This window comes from Natator depressus, chromosome 9 (genome assembly GCF_965152275.1).
Source record: "Natator depressus isolate rNatDep1 chromosome 9, rNatDep2.hap1, whole genome shotgun sequence".
NCBI lineage: Eukaryota > Metazoa > Chordata > Testudines > Cheloniidae > Natator > Natator depressus.
The window spans coordinates 72478963-72504937 of NC_134242.1; the positions used below are offsets into that span (position 1 = coordinate 72478963).

Sequence of the window (25975 nt, forward strand, 5' to 3'; positions counted from 1 at the left end):
TCACATTTTAGGTGACTACCATTAGATACCCAAGCTGGAAAATTTTGGTCAAACTATCCTGAAAACTCCCTACATCAAGTTGCCTTTTTTTAACCTTTCATCCACTTTTTTTTATTACTCTCCACTTGGTCTCTGTCAAGGCTGATTTCCCCACTCTGGCACTCCAAGTGCAGAAGGTGGGGGCCCGCAAGGACTCTAAAAATTAATACTTGCCAATCCAGGCTTGTATTAAACTCCCAAGGTTACAGCTTTTCTCTGACCTTGGATTGGTAGATGCTGCCACCACCCAAGTGCAAAACCCCTTTGAGAACCCAGGAAGGCACACTTGGGAATTCCTTCTCATGGGATACCCTCAAGCCCTCTCCCCCACCCTCCCACCCTGGAAAGAGCTGAGAAGAAAAACAAAGGAAATCAGCTGTTGTCACCAGCTAATTAAACAAGAGCACAAACCTCTTAGGACACACACATCCAATTCTGTTTTTAAAAAAGGTAAATTTTATTAATAAAAAAAAAGAAAAAAATAGATCTGGGATTTAGGCTTTTGCTAGATTCAAAAAAAAAATTATGAGGATTAAGCATCAAGAATAGCTCTCTTGAGGTCCAGCTTAAAGCAAAACAAAAGCGCCTGGAGTTAGCACAGAGGAATCCACAAGCCATAAAGAAATAAAAGGGATAAACCTAATTACATCTTCCTAAACATTTGTTGATCTACTTAAATATCTGGGGTTTTAAATGAGTGGTTTCTAGGTATGATACTAATAATTTTTCAAGCTTCTCACAGCATAACTGCCCAAGCTTCTCACAGCATAACTGCTCCCTGTCTGCCTGTCTCCGAGAACAACAATAGACAGACAAAAGGGAAGTCTTGTTTCAATTTTAAAAAGTTCTAGCCTTCCCATTGGCTCTTTTGGCCAGGTGCCCACTCACTTCCCTTTACCTATGCATAGCAGTGAGACTTTTTAACCCTTTACAGGTAAAGCAAGTAGAGAACAGCTACTAAGAGGGATTTTATAGCTAGCTGGCTGGCTGGGTTCATAAAAGGGAGCTCTTCCTTCCTCCCCCCTTCATTTATCACAGCCTCCCTAGTTTCCAGCCTTCTGTTGTTGCTTTACAGTTCTTTTCTCTTCCCTGCTGTCATTTGTCCAAGAGCTTCCAAGTGTCATGAATTTATTGTGATGTGTATTTGGTAGCCCTGCCACCTGCGGTTCAGTCTCACTCATCTAGAAGGTCTAATTCCACCTGTGGACACTGAAGGCTGCTGCGGAGGCAGGCTTCTAGTGGATAGGTTCTCATACCAAGCTCATCGTAGTATCTGAATGCCTTCCGATAGTACATTAAGCAACATGACTGTGACTAACATCTGTTGTATGTGTTCGCTCATCCTCTGCCCACCAGTATCACCTGTCCTGCTTGGGTTCGTTTTCACCCAGCTGTTTATCCATGAGCTAATCTCATTCAAGCAGTAGGCCATTTTGGTGGTAGTACTGAGGTGGTAAGTGGTGAAGGATAGGTAGAGCTATGTGTTATCTGGCATCGAGTCCATGTCATCTGACCAGTTCATCTAGTTGCTGCACGTACATGTTGAAAAGAATTGGAGAGAGAATTGATCCTTGTGTGACTTCACAAGTGTGGGGTCTGATAGGAAAGATGTAGTTTCCCATCACTACTTATTGGGTATGTCCCTTTAGAAAAGAGCCGGATTGTTTTAGTGCATTATTCTCGATCCATACCACCTCTTTCCAGTCAGACAGCAGTATCTCATGGTTGACAGTGTTGCGTACTGCAGAGAGGTCCTGGAGGATGATATCCATTGACAGGAGATCATCCAAAAGTGCCACTAAAATGATTTCAGTTCTGTTTCTCCTTTGACTGCTTTGCTCCTGAATTCATGCAGCGAAATAGCAGCCCATAGTGAGAGCAGGGGAGGAAGTGGGAACAGCACTAATGCAAATTCCAAAAGTTCAAATCATAAATCTATCCACCAAAAATCATAAAATTGGCTTAAAAATCACACATTTAAAATAATGAATGTTGGGTTTATTTGCCTTCTAGCTTTTGCTTCTTGAGAGTGCATATGGTTCACATTTTGCAAACTTTTCTCTGTAACCATTAGGACTAGATGCGTGTTTTTTGTTTTTTGTTTTTGTTTGTTTGTTTGTTTTTTAAATGAAAGCTGAGATTCTCATGCAATGTGATTCCAGCAGTTGGGGTTTAAAGACAATACTAAAAATTGTGAAAACTCATAGGAGTTGGTCTGCTGGTGGGCTCAGTATTAGCACATGCCCTAGCTCCACACTGTGCACCGCAACCCCCAGTAAGACCCTTTGTATCTGCAGCCAGACCTCTGCCCCCCAAGAAGACCCACTGCTTCATAGCCATACCCTAGCTCTCTGTCTCCTGAAACCTCAGCCAGATTCCAGTCCTTTTCCCTCCATGGAGACCACATCCATGAGTTCCCCAGCTACCAGGGCCCAGACAAAAACCAGCACCCACCCAGCTATTTCAGATCCTCAGACATCCCAGCTCTCCATCCAACTACCCCAGGCAACGTTGAGGTATTTGAGCCTTCCCAGTTACCTGAGAGACCTTCCAGCACTCCCCTAATTTAGCAGTCCCAGACATCTGCCAGCACCTCCACCTAATCCAGCACTCTTAGATACTTATTTTCCTCCCTTCCTGCCCTAGCCATGTAGCTGCCAAGCTTTGTAGAGCTCCCTGTCCTCGTCCTCCCCCCGCCCATAGCTAGTTGAGAAAGTGTGCATAGTCCATAAACTGAAATGTATGGTCCTATGCAAATTATATGAAAATATTCAAAAATAGTTTAATAAACATGCCAAAACTGTCACATGGAGATGCACAAAACTTGCCTCAGTCAGTAGCAGCAAAAGGGGACCGTACCATGCAGTGAGGGGAGATGGGACACTTCGTGAACAGAATAGGGTTGTTTAGCAGTGGGAGGTGATGTGCATCAACCTGGCCCTTGCTACGGTGACCAGAGACCATCCCCTAGGGTATCCCAAAAACTCTGGGAACTGGCCAGTCCCGAAATTGGTTAATCCGAAAGTGTTTTACATTATAAGTTTCAGAGTATCAGCCGTGTTAGTCTGTATTCGCAAAAAGAAAAGGAGTACTTGTGGCACCTCAGAGACTAACCAATTTATTTGAGCATAAGCTTTCGTGATGAAGTGAGCTGTAGCTCACGAAAGCTTATGCTCAAATAAATTGGTTAGTCTCTGAGGTGCCACAAGTACTCCTTTTCTTTTTACATTATAAGGTTATAGGACATCACAGTTCAATACTTCAGGCTCCAAGTTTAATGTAATTTTGAAACTGAGTTGAGTGGAGAATGTCCTGTAGATAGAAAATATCTTTTTCTTTAAGAATCTTGAAGTACTTCATCAAGAAGTATGTGGTAGAGAATCTGCAACAGCGCCAGCAAAGAGCGGGTAGAATCCTAAGAGGTGCTGAATCCTGCAAATCTCGTTACTGTGCATGAGGCATCCATAAATACTTTAAACAGGAGCCATGTTAATTACAAACAGTACTTGGAGTATGGAAAAATGCAATGTTTGAAGAATAGTAAAATGCTAAATTTGTAGGGCAATACGGTATGTATTTTAAAAAAATAAACGTGACCATTAATAAGCACCTTTTAAGACCTAGAATTACTAAATTATGATCAGTTAATTTTGGACTTTAGATTTCACCTCCCACAGAAACACAATATTCTGAATTTACTATTCGGTTCTTTGTTGAATTTGCTAATTGCTTCTCATCTTATTTCTCCTACTTTAGTATACAGGGGTCTATTAAACTATGTAATAATAGCTGGCTACTGTAGCTTCGATTTAGAGTATCCATGTCTTTTTGGTAATGGTAAAAGACCTGCAAATACAGCCTACAATCTCACATAAGTAGGCAGCAATTAGATCTGTGGAATGCATATTTTTATTACTGTTTCCTTAATTGTTTAGTTACATTCATACATGATTTTGCTTTCATTTTAATGATGAGTATCATTAGATGTGGAAATTCTCATTTTCTTCTGCTGTGGAGTAAATTTTCCAAATCTTGTACAAGCTAAAGGCTTGCCAGGTCACAATGCATCATAAACTAGAATTCATATATTGGGGGAAGGAGAATCTGACATATTTATACTGTACAAAAAAAATTAATAGGCAAATTTTACAATGGTCATCTGCTATTTAATCTTAAATTAAATACTACTGTAAAAAGCCATTGTCAAGGGCATTATAGATTTTATTTGGGAGGAGTTATAGTTCTGCTAAACTTTTCAAGATTTTTTCTGACTTGAAATAATAGGAATAGTCTTATTTTATTCTGGTGCAATATTCTATGATCTTCATTTCTAGATGAATTTACAAATTATTTAATCTTATACAAATCTGCTATGTTCAAAATGTTGTATTTTGTATCTTGGGTTAATGCTTTGAGGATTATGGATTAAATTATTTCTAAAGATGGGAATTTGAGCCTACTGAAATGCTTATTTGTATCATCTACACTATTATGATGAATTTCTGTCTGCCTTTCTCTGCAAATGTTTAAAGAAGTTAGATGGATATAAAATATGGAATAGGTATAAGTAAAATTTTGAAGTATTTTGTGTGTTGCTTGCATTCATTACCATGTGTTGATTACTGTACCACTTTTAATCTCCAACCACTGTCTGTATTGATCATACTATATTGCATAGGTGATAATGGTAGATGGTTCTGAAGTGGACTATTATAAAATCCTAAATAGTCGCCTCTGTTGATTTATAAACACTGTCCAAGCATCACCATCAATGGCAGCTAATCTTATTCAAAATAGTCACGTCATTGCAGTGTTGCCATAAATTCCTGTAGACAGATTTTAAACTCAAGTTAGCTTCTGCCAAAGTGTAATTGAAGGTGCCCTATTTCTGTGTGCCAGCTATCTGTCTCAATAAATGTAAAATCTGTGGTTCTTTTCAGAGAGCTACATTTACTGTAGATATTAATGAGCTGTTGACATGTGAAATTTCAAGGATAGATGTTAAGTGATTTAGAAAAGTAATTTGCAATTCAAAATGAGGAGATCGGCATTTAGTTTAAACTTGAAGTTGCTAAAGAGAGGTATATCAAGACTAAAAGTTGATTACTTTGTGAACTGAATGTATCTCCCACAATAAAGGTTCATGCATATGGGACTTTTTTTCTTAGCATGTGCTGTGTTCTATTTTTATTGTACTACTACTTTTATGTTTAATTTTTGAGCATGTTGGGGTGGATGGTGGAGATAGAAGTCTTGAGGGGGAAACTCTTCAAACTAGCTTTGTTTCTGTTTCTGGAATGAAGATTCAATTTAAATTGCTCCCTTGTCTTTCACAGAAAGGGTTGTCTAAAATTTCAGACTTTTTAATATTCGTTTGCACCACTTCACACACACTGGAGATAAAAAGAACAGGAGTACTTATGACACCTTAGAGACTAACAAATTTCTTTGAGCATAAGCTTTCGTGGGCTACAACCCACTTCATCAGATGCATAGAATGGAACATATAGTAAGAAGATATATTTATACATACAGAGAACATGAAAAAGTGGAGTAAGAGGCTGGAGTAAGAGATAAGATGCTGATTCTCTTCCTGTTAAGATTTAGAGGCAGTTCTAAAGCTGTCAGTCAAGGATAGGTAAAGGAACATACCAAAAATGTTCTACCTTTGTAAAGGGACTGTGATAGTCATCTCAAATGCTCCTATTTTGTTTGTTCTAGTGACTCTGTGCATATTAGCAGTATAAGTTACTTTAAATTCTTTTTGGAGGGCGTCTCATTTTTACAGAGAGAAGAGAAATATCAGACTATGCTCTGAACTCTTAAGGTGCTGTCTTCTCTACCTCTGCCTTAACAATAAATGATGTGTAGCTCAAAAGCTTGTTTCTTTCACCAGCAGAAGTTGGTCCAACAAAAGATATTACCTCACCCACCTTCTTTCTCAAAAGAATAAGTGTCAGTCAAGCACGCGCAGAAACTCCACCTTCCTCAATATATTACATTAATTTCTTTCTCCTTTGTTTGCCCCTCTGTCCAGACTTAGGTCTTATCTTATCTCTCTGATATGTCCTCCTGCATGTTTCTTAAACTAAACAAGTTATCTGTTTTTGACCCACGTGTTTAGCTGAAGTTTGATGCCCTGCTGGTTGTTTCCGTTAAGAGGAATTTATAATAGATACTTTGATGAAATATTGTTTCTTTTTAAAAAAAAAAAAATACAAAGTCCTGTTTCCCTGAACACAGGAGGATTCAGACAGCAGGTGACAGTTTCTTTGTTAACACTTCCAAGCCCCTTTCCAGGCAGTACTCGACCCAAAAGTTGTGTCTCAACTTTTTTACAAGGTCACGCTACAAATCCTTCTCTGGCTTAAAGGTTTCTTGCTGCCCACTCTCCTGGCTTCTCTGTTTTTTCTGCTCTTTCTCTCAGAGATGTACAAACCTACACAAAACAATAGCCAGCAAAACCTCTATACTTGTGCCTTGCATGTGCCTTTGTTTCAGATGGCAACATGCACCTGTTTTGGAGGTGAAGGGCCATATTATTTTAGCTTTTTTATCCTATAAAGGAGCATAAGGGCTTCTTGCAACTCTTAAATGAATGGCACCCGATACACCCCCTACTTTTAAAGAAGTTTAATCCAACCCCGTCAGTAACAGAATGAATTTTTCTCCATATTTTCTGCAATACTTTTGAAAACTATCCTTCCTTTTTAAGCACAAAACTTGAGAACTCTGATTCTTCACATCTGAGCTTATGCCAAATCTTGTTGCTTCTCTGTTATATTTCTAAAATCTACCCTTTCCCCTCTGTCCCCAATGCTTAAAATCCTGCTTCATGCTCTAATTCTTTCACCTGTAACATTCCTCTTTTTAGACTCCTGCACTGTCACCTCTCCTTTTTTCAACTCATCCAACATTCTAAAGTTCTTTCCTGCCAGTGTGAGGGTGAAAGGTGTGTGACGTGATCATTCACTGATTTCCTGAATCTTTCCACATAAAATTTAAACCTTCCAACCTCACACCTAATGCTCTGCCTTGGAATTCTGCTAGGCATGGTCTCCCTAGGCTGTTTGCTAGAAGATGGGAATGGGCGACAAGATATGGATCACTTGATGATTACCTGTTCTGTTCATTCCCTGTAGGGCACCTGGCATTGGCCACTGTCAGAAGACCGGATACTGGGCTAGATGAACCTTTGGTCTGACCCAGTATGGTTGTTCTTATGTTCATTGTATTTCCCATCAGATTCCTCCATGCCACAATTTACGCTGTCCTCTTTTCATATGTTGTTGCTCTTCTGTCTCCGCCTCCTGCTTTCATCTTGATTCACTTTTCTCCTTGCTCCAAGTGTCAAGTACTCAGTGTCCTCTCTCCTTAAAATTCCTATTTTATATGACCACCCGAAGTGTGGTAGGCCCCTGTACACTTCTGCCATCTGAATCTCTACAGTTTGTCCTGCCTCTTTATCTAAATTTATCAGAACGGGTAAGTTTTTTTAATAATATAATACAACTCACATTATTTGTGTTTAACTCCCATCCTTCCTCTTTACCCTTTCACTTATGTGACGTTATGAAGCTAATAAATATTTAATAGTAAACCAGAGAGGGAAAAGGACTCTTCAGTAATGCATTGGTCTTTTGATTCCTCTCCAAGAAAAGTGAGGAAATTTGTTCTCTGGGTCAAAAGATTTAATTCAAATATCTTTTAACCTTGATAATTAAGACTAAATGGCAAGAATTTTACCGAAAGAAATGAGTGGTTTTGGTTAATGAGTGGTTCTGGGAACCAAGGAGGAGTCTGTTCTATTTAACTGTGTTTTGGAGCATGTAACTATGGCAGAATGGGAACTAATAAACACAAGAGTTTCAACAGGTAATACATGAAATAAGTCATTTTATAATCAGCTCCTTAAAATCAATGTGGCAGTAGCTTCCCTTGCAAAAGACAACTATTTTGATGGAAGGAGACTTTTTTTTTTTCCCTGAGAAGTCAAATAAAGGATAGACACATACAGGCTCTCGGGAGAAATCATGAAGCAGCAGCAGCTTTTCTTCAGACATCAGCAGCTTTGACTTGTTTTACCTCAGCTGTTGTGGCATGACATTCAGAAAGGCAGCCAGCCTAACAGAGACATCTTCTACAAAAGATGTTACCTGCTGCTGCTTTTGTATTGAGTGCATTCATAGGTGCTCTGAGTTGCTTGAGTTGATCCATTTCCTGGAATGATGCTGCTTGGTGTTACCTTTAGATTGAGGCCCAGGAAAGCTGATCAGCAGGAAATCATTTACATTCTCAGTGGCAGGTTTCAGAGTGGTAGCCGTGTTAGTCTGTATCAGCAAAAAGAACGAGGAGTACTTGTGGCACCTTAGAGACTAACAAATTTATTTGAGCATAAGCTTTCATGGGCTAAAACCCACTTCATCGGATGCACACAGTGGAAAATACAGTAGGAAGATGCGCATGCGCGCACACACACACAAACAACATGAAAAAATGGGTGTTGCCATACACACTAGAACAAGAGTGATCAATTAAGGTGAGCTATTATCAGCAGGAGAAAAAAACCTTTTGTAGTGATAATCAGGATGGCCCATTTCCAACAGTTGACAAGAAGGTGTGAGTAACAGTGTGTGGGGGGGAATAAGCATGGGGAAATAGTTTTACTTTGTGTAATGACCCATCCATTCCCAGTCTTTTTGCAAGCCTAATTTAATGGTGTCCAATTTGTAAATTAATTCCAATTCAGCAGTCTCTTGTTGGAGTCTGTTTTTTGAAGTTTTTTTGTTGTAATATTGCAACTTTTAGGTCTGTAATCGAGTGACCAGGGAGATTGAAGTGTTCTCCAAGTGGTTTTTGAATGTTATAATTATTGACATCTGATTTGTGTCCATTTATTCTTTTACGTAGAGACTGTCTGGTTTGGCCAATGTACATGGCAGAGGGGCATTGCTGGCACATGATGACATATCACATTGGTAGACGTGCAGGTGAACAAGCCTCTGATAGTGTGGCTGATGTGATTAGGTCCTATGATGGTGTCCCCTGAATAGATATGTGGACACAGTTGGCAACGGGCTTTGTTGCAAGGATAGGTTCCTGGGTTAGTGTTTTTGTTGTGCGGTGTGTGGTTGCGTGTGAGTATTTGCTTCAGGTTGGGGGGTGTCTTTGGTCTGGGATTTGTTAAAACTGTTCATAGAGACCCTAGATAAAATGGTAGTTGGCAGACCAAGAAAATATCCTATACATGGTTTAGCAGATAAAGTTCAAACCCTTTCCAGAGCCAAAGCATTCCTTTGCCAGGCTTGATCACCTAGAATTTAAAGAAGATATTCTGGGTTTTTTACTAGTAATCATTACTTCAAATTCAAGAGTTTGAAGACCAGACTTTTGTTCAGATTTTTCCCTTAGCCTCAGACAGAAATTTCGTTTGTCTACTTGAAGGCTTTACCCAGAATTCCAGATTCCATAGCAGGAGCTGTGAGCAAATGGCATTCAGACAACAGATGAAATTGCTTCTAGAAGTAAAGTTATTCTGGTCTTCGGTTTTGTATGAGAAAATTAAATCTGTAACAACAAAATATATATTGAAACAAGCAGGTAGTATATATGTAATATTTCAGGTCCATATCCAGAAGATAATTCAACTTATTCCAATACTGTACAGACTTCCCCATTATCAATCCATCTTTTTTTGTAGTCTGCTAGGACAGCTGTAAAAGGGGAAGATTCTAGTCCTTGAGAATTTAAGAGTAGTGTACTACACAGGATTGGACCTCTGGCATTGAGCGATCAACACTAATCCCAGAGAATTTCCTAATTTTGATTGCTCTACAAAATAATACATGAATATCTCTATCTGATATGACCATTTTTTAAATTTATTAAAATCCTGATAGTTAATGCTCTTCCTTTCAGACTGTCTACCTCTTCATGAGTTTTTATCAAGAATTTTGCTATCTTTGTCACAGCTGAGATTACATCCCTGTCTGTATCTGGACAGCATTCTTTTCAGAGTATTTTGAGTGAAGAATTGACAAGTTTCTACTGTCACATAATGCAAGTCATACATAGATGTATTATAAATTCTGAAAGGAGCATATTCATGCTTTTAGAAAAGATTCAGACTTTAGGTGATAGTCTTGTCCTCTGATATGCCTTTCCCAAGATCCTATCGTGATTCATTTAGAAATAGTGGCATGCATACTTAAAGAAATCATACGCTCCTGTAAACATTTTTGGGACATAAGAGACCATTTTAGAGACTTTTGATTAAAATAAAAGGCACAGTACTGGCAATAAAAAGAGGAAGCTTTATCTTAGTTTTAGATGTGTCAAAGGTGTACCCTACTGAGAAAGATTAGACCACTGCTGTCAATTTTTCACAGAATGTCCCATCATTTTATTACAGCATGTTAATACTGCTAGTAGTTCTTGCTGAAAATGTATTTAAAATAAAGGACGCATAAAGTTAGATTAGTTTTAAATTTAGGAAGGCCAGTCTTACTCAGTTTTACATAGGTGGGGTTTTTTTGCACATTTCTTGTGACCGCTGCCCTTGCTTGTTCTGACAGCCAGACTGCGTTCCATATTCAGGGAAACTTACAGCTAAGGTGGCAGGTTCCCTTGGCAAAATAAATCTTGGTGGCTATATTTTTTTATAATCCCAGAAGAGGCAGATTAAATCATTTTCAGGTATTTGTTTCTCTGGTATCTCAGGAAAGAACAAAACAAAATTAACCAGTTTATCTCTGCACCATCGGAAATGTGTATGGAGGGCATACTTGATTGATAACTTGATAAAGGGCTGAGATCTGAGTCAAACTGCTTCTTGACGGCCTGAATCAAGTAAGCATCTTTCATGCTTATATTCTATTGATTCCAGATAATAATAAATACACTTAAGTTTTCACTTTTTTAAAGCTTTCTATGATTATGAATTCTCTCTATACCCCAGTGAGGCAAATAAAATATTTGCTCCCTTTTACAGATGTGTTGGCTTTCCTAATGAGTGCTAATGGTGACAGCACTGGAGCTCTTTCCTCTACTTAAAATGAAAACCGTGGTGGAGGAATTGTACAGCACTGTGAGGTCTCTTAGAAAAAAGACCTAGTCCACTTGGGCCGTAAAATCTTAAACTTTAGATTCTGTTAAATGAGGGCAACTTTAATTCACTGATAGCAGGATTTTCTGTTATCTTGAGGGAAAATGTCCTATTTATGTTCCTTACTATTTCCCTGAAGTAACTGAAGGAATTTTGTAGGTCAGTTTCTAGTCATGAACAATTAGACATTGTTTAGAAGACATCTGTCTTTCATGTGTTAACTAAGCAACAGAGTAGAGCATCTCTCTCTGGTTCTAATGAAGTCTTTGTCAATACATATAACTCTTGTGAAAAACATCCTCCTTTAAACACATGAGTTGAACTCAAACCCTCATCTTAAACTTTTCCATTTCTGAATTCAATCAAGGAGGAATTATGATTTTTTTCCCATCTGGTGCAAAATGCAACCTGCCTTTTTTTCTTTTCTTTCTCAAAAGTTTAAATAATTATTACTCAGTGTTTTTAAGCTTCTGTTATAGAAATTTTTAAAATACTCCAACATGGCAAAAAAAAAAAAATACACAAAAGGAATGAATAAAGTGCAATTAAAGAAACAGACTTCAGTTCAGGTTTCTGTAGGTAATAGTTTTCCCTTTGCTTGATTTTAACAACTTTGGCAATATTCTAAGCTCAAACCCTATCTTTCTTCCCAAACGTGAGTCTTTAATTTATCATGTAAATTTACCGGTCCACTGAAGAACACATTCTGGCTTTGATCACTTTTGAAAAGTCCCAACATACTTTAGATAATTGATATTAGTTTTAAATCCTGTGAGGTAGCATCTCTTTTATTCTAGGTGTGGTAGAATCCTTTCATTTTATCAGTATGTTTATATTATGCTTGCTTTCTTGCTTCCTTCCCATAAAAGTAATATTTAAGTTTTACTTAATCTCTTATCCATATAATGGAAAAGCTCACTCGTTAGTGTGATGTTTAGAGAAGTGTCAATAGGAAAAACTTAAAAAGGGAAGCCAGAGGACCAGCTACTTAAAAGGGAAAAAGCACAACTATTGACTGACTTTTGTGCTGAAATTAGTAAATTGACAACCTCCTTTGCAAGTGGGAAAGAGCAAATATACTGGGAAGCATTCAGTGAGTAGTGACAAATCAGCAGAAATTGGTTCTTTTGGTTCAGAATATAGAATATGTAATTCTGTGAATAAAAAATAATTTTCCTGAAGTTCTGCAGAGTCCCATAAGCAGTATTATAGGTATCCAGTAGCTATATTTTTTAGTTTTTTCAACCAAGGTGTTTTTTTTTCTTTTTTTTTTTTCATTGCAGGAGAAGTTACTATGGAGGAAACTGGGCCAGTTTTAGCTTTTCAGGATTATTGTCCTGGATTAAGGAAAACCAGGTAAGGAACTATAATGACTTTTTTCTCTCTCTCGTCAGGTTTCTAGTATTCTATTTTTTGTGAAAACATTCGTACATAACAAATAACTTAGGAAGTGCCTAGTACTCTTTGGGTATTACATATTTAATAAATATTAAAGCCAGAAAAACAGAACTACCATGCATCTCATTTTTATACATGGACAAAACTGGAACATTTTATTTAAAATAGATAACTCTTAAACAGCAGTGCAAGTAGGGCAGTCCGGTCCAGAATGCCATACCAGCATATTTATAGCCAGTATGGCGTACCTGAAAGACACAGGTGGAGCAGAACATGGGGCCACTGGGTGGCCCCATGCTGGCAGCTCCTCCGGTGTGCCTGTACCGCCCCAGCCCCACCTCCACCCCTGTCCTCTGGCGGGGCTGCTGTACAGACCCCAGACGGACCCAGCTGTGTGGAAGGGCTGGGGCAGTAGAGCCACGACAGAGGAGCTGCTGGCGTGGGGCCACCCAGCAGCCCATGTTCTACTCCTTTCATCGCTGCAGTTCCGAAGTCTCCGGCGCAGCGGGAGGACAGAGTCCTTCTCCCTCCTCCCCCTCCCCCCCCCCACAAGGTAAGGGGTGTGTGGATCATGGGCAGGGGGTGGCGAGAGCATGGGGGCTTCGGGCTGGGGGCGGGATGGGGAGGAATCCTGTGGAGGATCACATGAGGAGGTCAAAGTGTCCCCCCTTGCCGCCCCCCGTACCGGTAAGAAATGGATTCCACTTGCACCACTGCTCCTAAACTAAACATCTGGTAATCTCAGTATTATAACTGTTGATTATAGTACACATTATCAAAAAAGACATCTGAGGTATATCTTAAAATAAGAGAGTACTGTTTTATATTTAATGTCAGTACCTTAGTTTTCAGTAATACTGAATTCTTTTATGAGTATAAATGAGACTATACAGCCACATAATAGGTATACTTTATTAAATGAGCTTTTATAGACTTCACCCATCATGGATATATTCTGAATTCATTTTATCTGTTTGTAAGAAGTGTTCTGTTCCATTTCAGTGTCATTAATGGATTAAAAAATACTAATTTGCACTTACATGGAATATTCCAAGTGAGGATCTCAAAGCACTTTATTGATACTAATGAATTATGCCTCACGTCACCGCAGTGAAGAAAAGTGTTATCAGTATTTTACAGAATATTAGAACTATTTTATATGCTTACGTAGCTTGAAACCGGACTACGTTAATGCTCACTGTAAGACTTTTAGTGTGCTCCAGCAGGGTTTGCACGGGCCAGTTAGTGTGCAACATGTTACCACGGATTAAAAATCTTACACTCCTCTGCAGATAAAACCACTATATAGACAAGCTGTGGCAGAGCTAAGAATACAGTCCACATCTGCTTTTGGGGGTCATGAGGGAACATAGCTCTTTATGCTCATTCTGTATCCTGTGTGTGATATTGGGGGGGGTGTGGGGAGGGGTGTATATGTATATTAATGTATACACACAAATAAACTGTGTAATCCCAGTTGTTGGTATAATTTATTTCTGGACAGATTGCCATGGTTTTGGTATAGTTATCAGATCCTGCCTCTGAAAGTTGTCATGTAGCCGAGACAAACACTTTAATTTTAATGCAGATAATGCATTTTTCTATAACCAAGGCTTATGTAATTCATGACCATCCATTCAAAGCTTTTTAAAGAGGGCACTCACTTAGAACAAGGGGGCATTTGAACTATTTTAGCAAATGGATATGCACAGTTACTGCTTTATTGCTTTTAAATTCCTGTTGGGATTATCTACTGAAGTGTTGTGAAGCCAGCTAATCCATAGGAAATAACCGCTCCAGTTTAGTCACGTGTGCCTATTTATATTGATTTATACTAAAAGGAATAGGGCTGCTCAATATCAGAACTTAAAATTGGAAGTGAGATCACCACTTTCATATATGTCACACAGTCGTCTGTCTGTTTCATGGTTTTCTTCCTGAACACTTACTCCTTTTGAACCAAGCAGTTAGCCAAAATTCAGGATCTAGCAGGTTGTTTCTATTAAGGGGAGAAACTGATAATGAGTCAGGTATTTAAGTACAGTCGTGTCTATTTACGAAGATCGTACAAAGTCCTGTTTCCCTTAACACAGGAGGAGTTAAACTGCAGGAGTCAGTTTCTTTCCTCGCAGTTCCAAGCCTCTTTCCAGCCATCTGCCTCTCTCTCTCTCTCTCTCTCTCTCAAATTTTTCTCAGGGCCCTGCTACAGGTCTTCCTCTTGACTGTTTTAGGTCCTTCCATTTTGCCTTCTCTGTCTGTTTCTATAGCTTGTCTCATTTGTACATGCATGCATACCTCAATTTTAACAACATCCGGCCACCCTGGGTTTGCATTCATTGATATCACTCCACTCTGGATTAGATTCTTGCATGTGGCCTGTGTTTTAGCTGGTGGCTTCTATTGTTTCAGCTTTCTAATTCCCTAAAGGAGCTTAATTATTTTGTAGACATATCATGAATCTCATGGTGACTGTTATGTCCACTAGCTTCAGTTAGGTTTCATCCAAACCCAGTCATAACAGTGCACAAACTAACTCAAACTTCAATCTACTTACAGTACATTGTGATTTTGAGTAAGTAATATAGATATCGGAGAGCATAACCATTTTAGCTAAGTTTTAGCTTTATCTAACCTACCTAGCAAATCCTAAAATCTTCCCATTCATTCAGTTCTTGCAGGAGCTCTCTAGAGGAAGTGTACATTGAACAATAAGAGATCCTAAATATTAAAACTGTCCATAAAAGGTAATGCTCTGCTTTCAATCAGGGTGACAAGGTGGGTGAGGTAATATCTTTGGACTAAATCTGTTATTTAATATTACTGTAGTTAAAGTCCTATTTGGGAATTTTGGTGCATTAATTTGGAAAACAGACAATGCCCTTTCATTTTTTTCATGTTTGATGAAGTACAAATACAATCACTTTTTACTTGACATTTTGCTTTTTAAGTGTCCCTGACTCTAGTACCCTCTAACATTAGCAGATATTAGTAGAAATTATATGTAGTAGCTTTTTTCTTTAATTCTAAATAAACTTGAAATTGTAATGTTTCAGTAATTTTTAAAATGTTGGAATCAAATGCCAGTTTATTTTACACGATGTTTTAAAGTAACACATAAATTACACATCAAATAGATAAGGCAGTTGGTATGCATGGGTTATCAGGAAATGTAAAAATATCCTTATTTTAATATGGAAATCTGTTCAAAATTTTATCCTTATGACTTCAAATATCTTAATACATTTGCCTTTTAACAATGTTTGCTATCCACTTTTTCACTTGCCCCCTACTTGGCAACTACAGACTAGATAGTACTTGTAGCTGCAAGAACTTCTGCAAGACTGCCCCCTTGTGACACTGCATTTTATCCAACAGGCACTGAAAAAGTTACACAGGTTACCCAGATTTGAGACTAACTTGAGAGACTATCATTTTTTATTTGTTCTGTGCTTTCCGTATTTTTGAAAAAAATTAAGAATTGCACTTTGTGCAGAGCTACAGCATCAAATCACTGAAAAAACTGTCCCAAATGCTTTGGGTATTGTGTAAGAATGCAATCACTATTTACATGCATTCTCCATCAGGCTTAAGAAATTGAGAAGCATAATTATATATTTTCCTTTCCTTTTACACTCTTTCAGTCCTTTCTGAATCTCCTCTGCAACCTATCTTAGTTACGGTGAGCATGATTATTGGTGCACTTTCTTTTATTTCTGAGCTAGCTCTCTTCCCACACCTCAATTAGACATAGTCTGTAGATACCTCTGCCCTACAATCAGACTAAGTTGGGGGAGGGCATGAGCAGCAAATCTCAGTCCTCAATGTACACATTACAGACACTGGAACACCCTTCCTTCTACAAAAGCATGTGGATCAAGATGGCCTTTCAGCATTTGCTAAAGTTCAGTGGTTTGGGCTCATTTAGACCAAGGGTTTGGAGTTAATTCTAAAGGTCATGTCCCCATGAGAGAAGGCCCTGCCAGCATCTCTGTCTTCTAAACAGTGTGGCTCAAGAATTGTGGATCAAGCATTGTGGATCCAGAGCTGCTACTTGATTTCCTTTTATCTAAAACCTTGAATACAAGAAAAGACCCGAAATTCTGTGTCACTCTAAGTGCACCCAGTTACAAATGGAGAAAAGTCTGTTGCTCAAGGTCGTCCAGGAAGTCCATGGCACAGCTAGGAAGAGATGGCTGATCTCAACTCCCATTTTATGTGCAAGACCATGTTGCCCCATTCTCTGTTGTTGTACTGGCCATATCCTTTTGCACAGACAGCACAGTCTATTTCTCCATTACCTTTCACTTTATGTGACTGTTCAAATTCTTTGTTTCACAAAGCCGTTTATAAGAGGAGTAAACTCTTAATTATTTGACAAAAGCAAGCTTTACAAAGTGTCTAGAGCAGGTAGGTTCTTTTTTAAATACTGTCCCACAATAATGCTTCTCTTAGAAAGAGGGCGGGGTGGTACTCCTATAAGAAAAAACCCTACCTCTCCTCCAAAGTACATAAATATGCTACATCAACAGATCAGATGACCCCTCCCCCCCCCCAATAAAGCAACAGAAGCCACAGTGCTCTCTCCAAGAGCTCCACTTTATAAATAAATTGACACATACATACAAACTGCACAAAGTAAATGAGTTACCAAGACTTGAAAGGAAATGCTAGCACTGTTTCTTATAATGAGATCACCAAAACAGCCAGCACGACTATGAGGATAACAGCATGCTAAACATTCAGCAGTATATCGTACCTGTTTTACTATTATGCTGGAGACAATTGTGCAGACCGGTGATTTCAACCTTTTTTCAGTTGTGGACCCCTAAAAAAAAATTTTTTTTGAATGGAGGTGTGGACCCCTTTGGAAATCTTAGACTTAGACCCCCAGCGGTTCGCAGACCACAGGTTGAAAATCATTGGCGTAGATTGAGTGAGTACTTTGCACTAGAAGGGCCAATAAGGGGTTCTTAGTTTTGTGAAGATGTTTTGTCATATCTTAGATCTTTCATAACCTATTAATAGCAGTTAGGGGGAGTGATGAAAGATGTCACATAGGGGCTCAGTTAACAATAAGACAAATGTTTTTTGTACATTTCTTAACCACTTTTGGTAATTGTATGGAAAGATGAGTTTCTTCCTTCTCTGTGATGCTAAAAGAGAACTTGTACGTGCCCAGATTGAAGATCAAGAGGAATCTTTCTTATTCTCTGAGTAGTTTGTGTCGGTTTGCCACTGAGGCATTTGACAAATGTTCTTTGTTTCAGGTGCTCTAAAAATAATCTAATGGCTCTTGTACTTAAACAAGCAGGATGTTAGCAAGAGCTAACCTCTTGGGAATTGACTGTTGCACTCATTTTCTTTCCAGAGAGAGGTTTCTTCCTAAAATCTCATCATTTGACCTAGGTAAATTTCTAGCCTGACTAGCTAATTCTCAAATCACTTCATTCCACGGTGTGGTCTCTAATACAGGAGTTCGCAGCCAGAATTGAGGGATCAGACTCTTAGGGTGTGATTGGTGTGCCAACCTGTGCTGCAGTGCTTTCTTTAATCTAGCTAACATGGCCAAAAACTGCGTCTTCACTGCTATAGCACAGGCTTCAGCGTGGGCTAGCAACATGAGTACATACTTAAGGTTCCCATCTTGCCTGTACAGCCCACATTGAAACCTGTGCTGCTGTATCTTCATGGCTATTTTTACCTCTACTAGCTAGATTAAAGCTAGTGTGGATATGCCAACCCATTCTGCAATCCCACCTTGACTGAGTTACAGTTATGGGAACTAACCTGTCAGATGTAATGTTAGTTTCTTTTTTAAATAGCCTATTTGATATTGCTTGCAAGCTAAGTGAATTTTCACTTTAACGTACCATGTCAACATCTGCCTGACATAAATAGGTCTACAAATTTGAAAAAGAAAATGCACGAACAGTCTCTGTTTGTACCTTAACTTGCTTGATAAACTTCCAGTAGAAAGTCATCAAATACTACATCAGTCAAAAGATGTATTATTGGACTTTGAGGTCTTGTATTTCACCATGAATTATAAATGCCAGCTCTCATTTTAAATATTTTTATTAGTGCATACCTGTGCTCCTATCTAAACTGAATGAATATCTAGCTATGGGAAACTATACATTTTAAGCTGTACAGTGGCATAAAAAGGAAATGTTCTTCAAAAACATCACTAGAAAGTTAGATTTGATGGAACTGAAGTTTATTTCAATTTACAATAGCATCCAAGTTGGTAACATTTTAAGTTTAAAAAATTAAAGCACTCTTCTCGTGAAGCAGAGTTCAGAAAATTTCCTATCTTATATTTTTTTGCAAGGAAAAGACTGATGTCAGAGAGGATAGTGAAGATTGGAGAAAATTGATCCTTGAAACAGAAGCAGCTATTTCTCTTAACAGGCAGGATAACACCATTCAGCATGTAGAAGATGTCTGCTATGCCTGGTAAGTATAAGTAGTATGGAAGATATATAAACAAAATTCCTTGGTATAGCTTTTTATATTGCGAATTAATTACATTGTAATATCAGTAAAAGTGATTTTTTTCCTCTTTCATCTATATCCTTTTGGGTTAACGAAAAAATGTAGCATTATAAATTGCTCTCCGAAAGTCCCGTACTTAAGTCTCCTGTACTTAGTTGAAGGTGGCTGATCCTTTACTGGCTTTGCTTCAGATTTGATATAATAAACATTTTGGGCAACTTAGTGAATAAAAGGCTAATAGTTCATTTCTGATTGGAAACCAGCAATAAGGGGTGTTTAGAGGTGCTGTGAACTACTATATTTATTTGTTGTACTTTACCTGAATGCAGACCAGGAAGATGCCCTAGAGAATTATCTTTACACTCTTAACTAAAATCTCTCCCATTTTATGGTAGTTGTAAATAGAAGAACATAGGTAAAATGAATATGTCCAAACAGTACTTCAGTAATATAATTAACATTGATATAAAAATTGCAAGAGTGATAACCAATTTCAGTTCTTAACAATTCAGACAATAAACAAATTTAAGATTGGAGTGATATTTTAGATTGAATTGTCATATGAATGAAGGGTCCCTTTTAATGTAGGATAAATTCAGCTAAGCATTCCTGTGGCGTATCTACTTTGTGAATTTGGGAGCCTAATGTAAGTATCAGAAACCAGTCCATCTGTACCTTTTTAATACTGGTTCAGCACTGAAAGGTGATAAAATGTTTAACAGGGTAAGCCTTAGTTTAAAACCAATACAATTATTTCAAAATCCTATATTAATACAATATTGGTTAAATACACAAATCAGGCAGTTCAAAAACTAACAGTTTCAGCAAAATTGCTGATATAAAATAAAATCTAAACATAATGGTGGTAAACAGCAATGCTATGTGGTAGAAGCACAGCAATGCAGAGTGAACATTAGCAAACCTCAGTTTCAAAACTGGGTAACTTACGTGCATTTAATCTTATATTTTGTAGCTTTTGCATTGAATTCAATTGTTTTTTTTTATTCTTAAGAGGTCATAGTGGATACACACCTCAACTTTTGCCTCAATTTCTCAAGTTACTTCAAACTGGACTATACAAAGCATTAAAAGAATATTCATTCATTTTTTGTAAATAAATGTGGAAACAAGTTAGTTGAATGTAAAAAATAGCTTTATGCACCCTGTAGGTGACAGAAATCAGGATATTCAAAAGTTGAGGTTTGCACACTAGGTTATGATGCAGATAAAATTTAAAGGTTCCATTTGTCTTTTAAAACTACTGTGGCTAATCCCAGTTATATAATCACTGCCATAACTTTATCATAATAAATGTTCAAAACCAGTACTGAAGTAGGATTAAAAGTTTTAGTCTCTCTCAGATATAACTAATTGCCAAAGGGGTTGCATGCTGAAAAATGGCTCTGACCAAAAGCAGACTCAAAAATGGGTTAACTAAAAATATTTTCAAATATTTTACAATTTGTACAAGAGAGTCTTAATCTGAATTTACAGATTAGTTCTAGTTTTCTTTTAAGCACCTAACTAAGTCTAGGTCATTTAATAACATCATGTTTGCTCCGCTTTCTGCCACCAAAAAGAACTGGTAGTTGGATAAAAGTAGCAAACAAAAAGTTTGCCTAAACAACTTAAACTTTTTTTGAGAGAGTTGATCATGGTACTTCTGACAGCTTACATGTTCTGTCTGGATTTTGTTGTTGTTGTTTCTTAACTTTATAATGCCTATGAAGTAATCATTAAACATTTATTTTGAAAGAATAAACAGCTGGGTAGCAGTATAATATATACTGTGCAAATTTGAAATGAATGGCCTCAGAACAAAGTGCATCCATCAAAGGAGAAGAATACTGTTTCTGCAACAAGCTGTATTGAAAAAAGGCAAATGGCTAAAGAATAAATAGTGAACACCTGTGCTGAATAAATTAACCAGCTGGTTGGCAATTTTTCATTTGACCTATCTGAAGGGGTGGCTGTTACAAGGCATTAATAAGACACATTCACTTTGAGATATTCCTTTGTTACTACCATTAATTGATGAATGGTGGTAGATAATATTCAAAATTTACACAACAATTTGCCTGCAGATGTATCCTTTTTGTGAATTAGTAGAAAATTGTCTGCCCAAAGGTTTAATTTGAGTGATTTTTCTTTTTTTATAGACACAATTGTTACATTATTCAGGGATGGTTATTCCTATAGGAAAGATGTCATGACTTTGGTTTTAAAAAGGGGCTGGACTTCTATTATAAAATGAGTAGACCTGAAAATCATACAAATTGAGATGTTCATGAAGGGGGAATTGAATAGAAATACGTTAGTACAGTGGAACTTCCTTATATAGTGAAAGTTTGATAAAATAAACTTCCATTTAGAGTGAGGTGGAATGCTTTGCAAAGTCCAAATTGAACTTGGGTTGTAATGAATTTCTGCTTAAAGTGAAATAGTTCTGTGAATTCAACTTGAGGCTTCCACAACGTCTGCATTTTGACAGAGAAGAACTTCGTATGTAAGGATACAGCCAGGGTGAAGTAAGACCTTCATTTTAATGTTTAAATAAATATGTATAGCTTATACATTAAGTTTACACAAACACGATATCCTATTATACAAATAAATAACACAACAATATTGAATTGATTTCTAATTGTACAGGTTAGCCGAAATTAATTTTCAAAATATTTTCTAAGGAAAAAAGTAGTCATACTATATCATTTAAGATATTGTAGATAGACATTAACACTATATAGAGAACATTAATGAATAAAAAGTTAATATAAATCAAAATAAAAATGACACAGCAAAACCGTGATCATTTCAGCTTTTTTGTGTGAACACTTATGTGTGAATTATTTTTCACTGGACTGTTCCAGTATAAGTGTATGTATAAATATTTATGTATATTGTATGTTTATGATGGATTCTGAATATGTAATGCTATGGTATAAAAGTTTTATTGACGTAGGTTGAGAATAGCTGCATTGCTCGTGTGCACTAGAGTCATATGTGACTTTTACAAACGGACCAGAATGAGTGCCTTTCTACCAAATCATACTGGTGTTTATGCCCCATTTACTAGAAAAACTTTTACAAATTTTGGGGAGTTTCCAATGTGATTAGCTGTTGTTTTTACCAAAGTCACGTGATTTAATACCATAAGGCACCTTAATACCATACCAACTGTATAGATATCAGACAGAAAAGTAAATCAGAAATTTCTAAAATTATATAATCTATAAAATTATGTCATGAAGCCTCAATTATTATTTCAGAGGGAGAGGTATTCCCATCTTTCCAGAACCTCGTTCTAGAACTGACTGTTCTATGTTTGTGGAACCATAAACCTGTCTATGGGTCCAGGACTGAATATTCGCTATCATGCTCCATTGTGTAACTTTGGGGAAAATTTTCATCATGGCCTGGGGCGGGAGGAGCGTGAATGTTTGTGTAGCAATTTTAAATAAAAATGACAGCTTGAAATCTGCTCAGTTTTTTAGCATGAGTTATTCAAAGGTGTATATAATAATTACCACAAGGTTCTGCAGTGTCACTTAGCCAACTCTACTTTGGGTGGGAGAAGTGGGTGTATTATACTTGGAAAAAATCTACACGGGACCAACAAAAGTAAAGTACTAAATTGTAGTAATTTTAACTGTAATATTCAGCATATTATCCTTAAACTTTTTTCTTTCAGGTTCCACAGCCTCTATCCCATCTGAAGCAAACTCCATTTAGAATATAAATGAATAGTAATAAAAATTTAATAATATACTCTATACTGAAATGCCAATTTACTTAACTCCCTATGGACTGGCTTCAACAGGGTTAAAGATCAGGGTTCAATGGGGTTAAACAGTTAAAGATCTCCGCATGGTGCTTGCTGGCATATCCCTTTTCAGTATGATCTGGCCAGCTACAGCAGGGATGGCACTAGTAGGGTCTGAAAAAAAAGCATAAGTAAATAAGTGAACACTCACAGATGCTCCCATCTTCCTCTCCTTATGCTTGTGGCAAACTAGGTCCATGTCACTTCCAGAAGGGAAAAGTTCTGGTTCCTGCTGTGTGTAAGGGGCTGCCTCCCCTTCCCCTGCCAACTAGGGTGACCAGGTGTCCGGTTTGCGACTGGAACATGCGGTCGAAAAAGGATCCTGGAGGCTCTGGTCAGCACTGCTGACCGGGCCATTAACTGTCTGGTTGGCAGCGCCTCTGTGCTGCATGGCTTCCGGGAAGCAGCCATCGTGCCCCCCCACTCCCACTTCCTACATATAGTAGCAGCCAGTGGGCTCTGCGTGCTGCCCCCGCAGCTCTCATTGGCTGGGAACCGTTGCCAATGGGAGCTGCGGGGGCGGTGCCTGTAGATGGAGCAGCGTGCAGAGCCACCTGGCTGTGCCTCCATGTAGGAGCCTGAGGGGAGACATGCCAGCTCCTTTCGGGAGCTGCTTCAAATAAGCACTGCCCAGAGCCTGACCTCCTCCCGGGTCCCTGCCCTTATTCCCTTCCCCCCGCCCTGTGAATCCCTCAATCCCATCCCACAGCATCCTCCGCACCCCTAAACCAGTCATCCTCAGTCCCATCCCAGAGCCCACACCCCCAGCTGGAGCCCTCACCCCCTCCTGCACCCCAGCCCTCTGAGCCAGCTCGTAAGGGTGGGGAGAGTGAACCATAGAGGGAGGGGGGGATGGAGTGAGTGGGGGTGGGGCCTCAGACAAGGGGCAGGGCATGGGCCTCGCAGAAGGGGCAGGGCAAGGAATGGGGCAAAGGTGTTCGGTTTTGTGCGAGTAGAAAGTTGGTAACCCTACTGCTAATGTGCTCGCCACTGCTGCCTTTGCTGCTATGCTGGGGATGATTGTGAGCCAGTCCTTATGGCTTGGGTCACTGGGGTCTCTATGAGGTTCCTGGGCACTCCCAAACCCAGAGGTGGGGAGTCAGGAGAGATGCGACTACATGTAACCATGCCAGCTCCTCTGCCTGCTGCTTCCTTGTAGTAGCCTTTTCTTCCCAATCCAGAATGGCACCCCTGGTTTGGGGAAGGGCTTATTATCCATCCCCTTACGTATGCAGGAGCCAGTAGGTTTATGCTGCACTTCTGTACAACCAATCAGACACAGAACCCTCATCAAGCCTGTAGGGTGGGGTGTTGCAATCCTTAAAGGCGTCTAGGGTTTTCTTCCAATGATGACTCTGACACAGTGCCCCTGCCTCTGAGGAAAGGGTTGCATTTTGGTAACACTGCTGTTAGGAGAATTTTATATGTACTGATAGCCACTGGAATTATAAACTGTACCCTTGCAGATCACCTTTAAAATCACAGTTCATTAGTTTTCAGCTGAGCTTAAAATGTTTATTCAGTGCCTTAATGGCTTGTGGTAGAAAGATAAAAAGATAATGCAAAATTGTTGCTGAATTGCTTTCACTTATAATGACATTGATTTGATTCATCTCAGTTGGTAACATAAACTAAAATTTCAAGTTCAAAAGTACTAGTTGCTGAGGTAGACTTCATTGAAGTCCAAGATGAAAAAGACAGATGAGATTAAATGTGGAGTTCTGCTTTATAAGGGGAATTTTAAAGAATTTTTTCATTATGAAAATGAGGAGGACTGAGCAAAATACTTGCTACTTAGGGTGACCTCCCTTCTCTGACCAGGTAGCCTTTACTGTAGGCATATTACAGATTAATCAGAACTGCACAAAGACATGCCTTCATTATAATATTTTACTTAAGCTTATTTCCTGATGATTAGATACAACCTACGTTTAATGGCATTCTGGGTGTATGTTTGTATTTGGTTAACAAGTGAACTATACTGCTTTAAAAAAAAAGTTTTTGATACTTGAGGAGACTGGCCATTTCCCATGTTCATATCACCTAAGTGGCTAATTTCCAGGGTTTTTTTTTTTTTAAGAGATGTTGAGGAGGAAGAATCTATGGCTGCTGGGAGGCAGGGACAGGTTGGGAGTCTGCTTGCAGTGAGTCCTACTTAATCATGCTTCTTCTCTGCCAGGAACCTTCTTGTTGCTGGTCACTGGTGTTATTAGTGAGTCTCTCCTATTCTGTTTCTAGGTCCCACCTTATCCTCAACCCATAAAGTATAGTGAGCAGAATGAGCTTGCAGTAGGAGCCAGGGTCATGGTGGGTTATATCTAACGTTAGCAGTAGCCAACAGCTGAAAGCAGGGAGGCTGGGAGAATGAGGCTCTATGCTTGCTTGGATGGGTGGTGGCCCTTCAGAAGATCAAAGCACGTGCTAACAGGGAGAAAACTCTTGTGGAGGTGGGGATGAGCCACATTTTGCAGGAAGTACAGGGGCCCAAGGTATGCATGAAGCAAGAGTAGACCTTTTCCTTGGGGCCCTATTGGTTTACAGAATACACATATCCTGAAAATTACATGGTTATATGGGTCTCATATGGTTATTAAAGGGTTAATTATTAATAGATGTTATAAATGTGTAACATACACAAGTAGTGTGTATTATAGATGGTTATGAGCACATCAAAAATGGTAATAGCTTATTATAAATCACGATTATAAGCAATTTATTGGATTCCATAAGAATCTGACAATTGATTAACTATTTATTCATTAATCCTGTATGTTAAAGTCTCATTTATAAATTTATTTACAGAGTGACTGAATTGTACGTACATAAGCCCTGAATACTGAAATCTGAACCACATGGGTCTTCAGTGAGACTCCACACTGGAATAAGGGCTGGTTTACGTAAATCAGATTGCAGGATTAAGACCAGAAAATATATTGAAAGCTCTTATGTGCCAAAACTTCAGTTCACAATTTTGTATTTCTCTTGAACAATTGATAGACTCATAGTCATAATATTCTTATTCAAGTCAAGTATTCCTTATTCTGAGAGTAGTCCCTTTGACTTAAATTACTTTGCTTTTCAAATATCTGCAGTGACTTAATGATTTAGGCTTTCCA

The 25975-nt window shown here is 38.4% G+C and overlaps 1 protein-coding gene across 1 annotated transcript in view; it reads left to right on the forward strand.

Moving 5' to 3' along the window:
• CHM (CHM Rab escort protein) overlaps nucleotides 1-25975 on the forward strand; it is a 134763-nt gene that overhangs the window by 26986 nt on the left and 81802 nt on the right. Inside the window, exons 3-4 of the mRNA XM_074964454.1 lie at nucleotides 12427-12499; nucleotides 18873-18997. Of these exons, the coding sequence (XP_074820555.1) occupies nucleotides 12427-12499; nucleotides 18873-18997 (198 nt within the window). The remainder of the gene's footprint in view (nucleotides 1-12426; nucleotides 12500-18872; nucleotides 18998-25975) is intronic.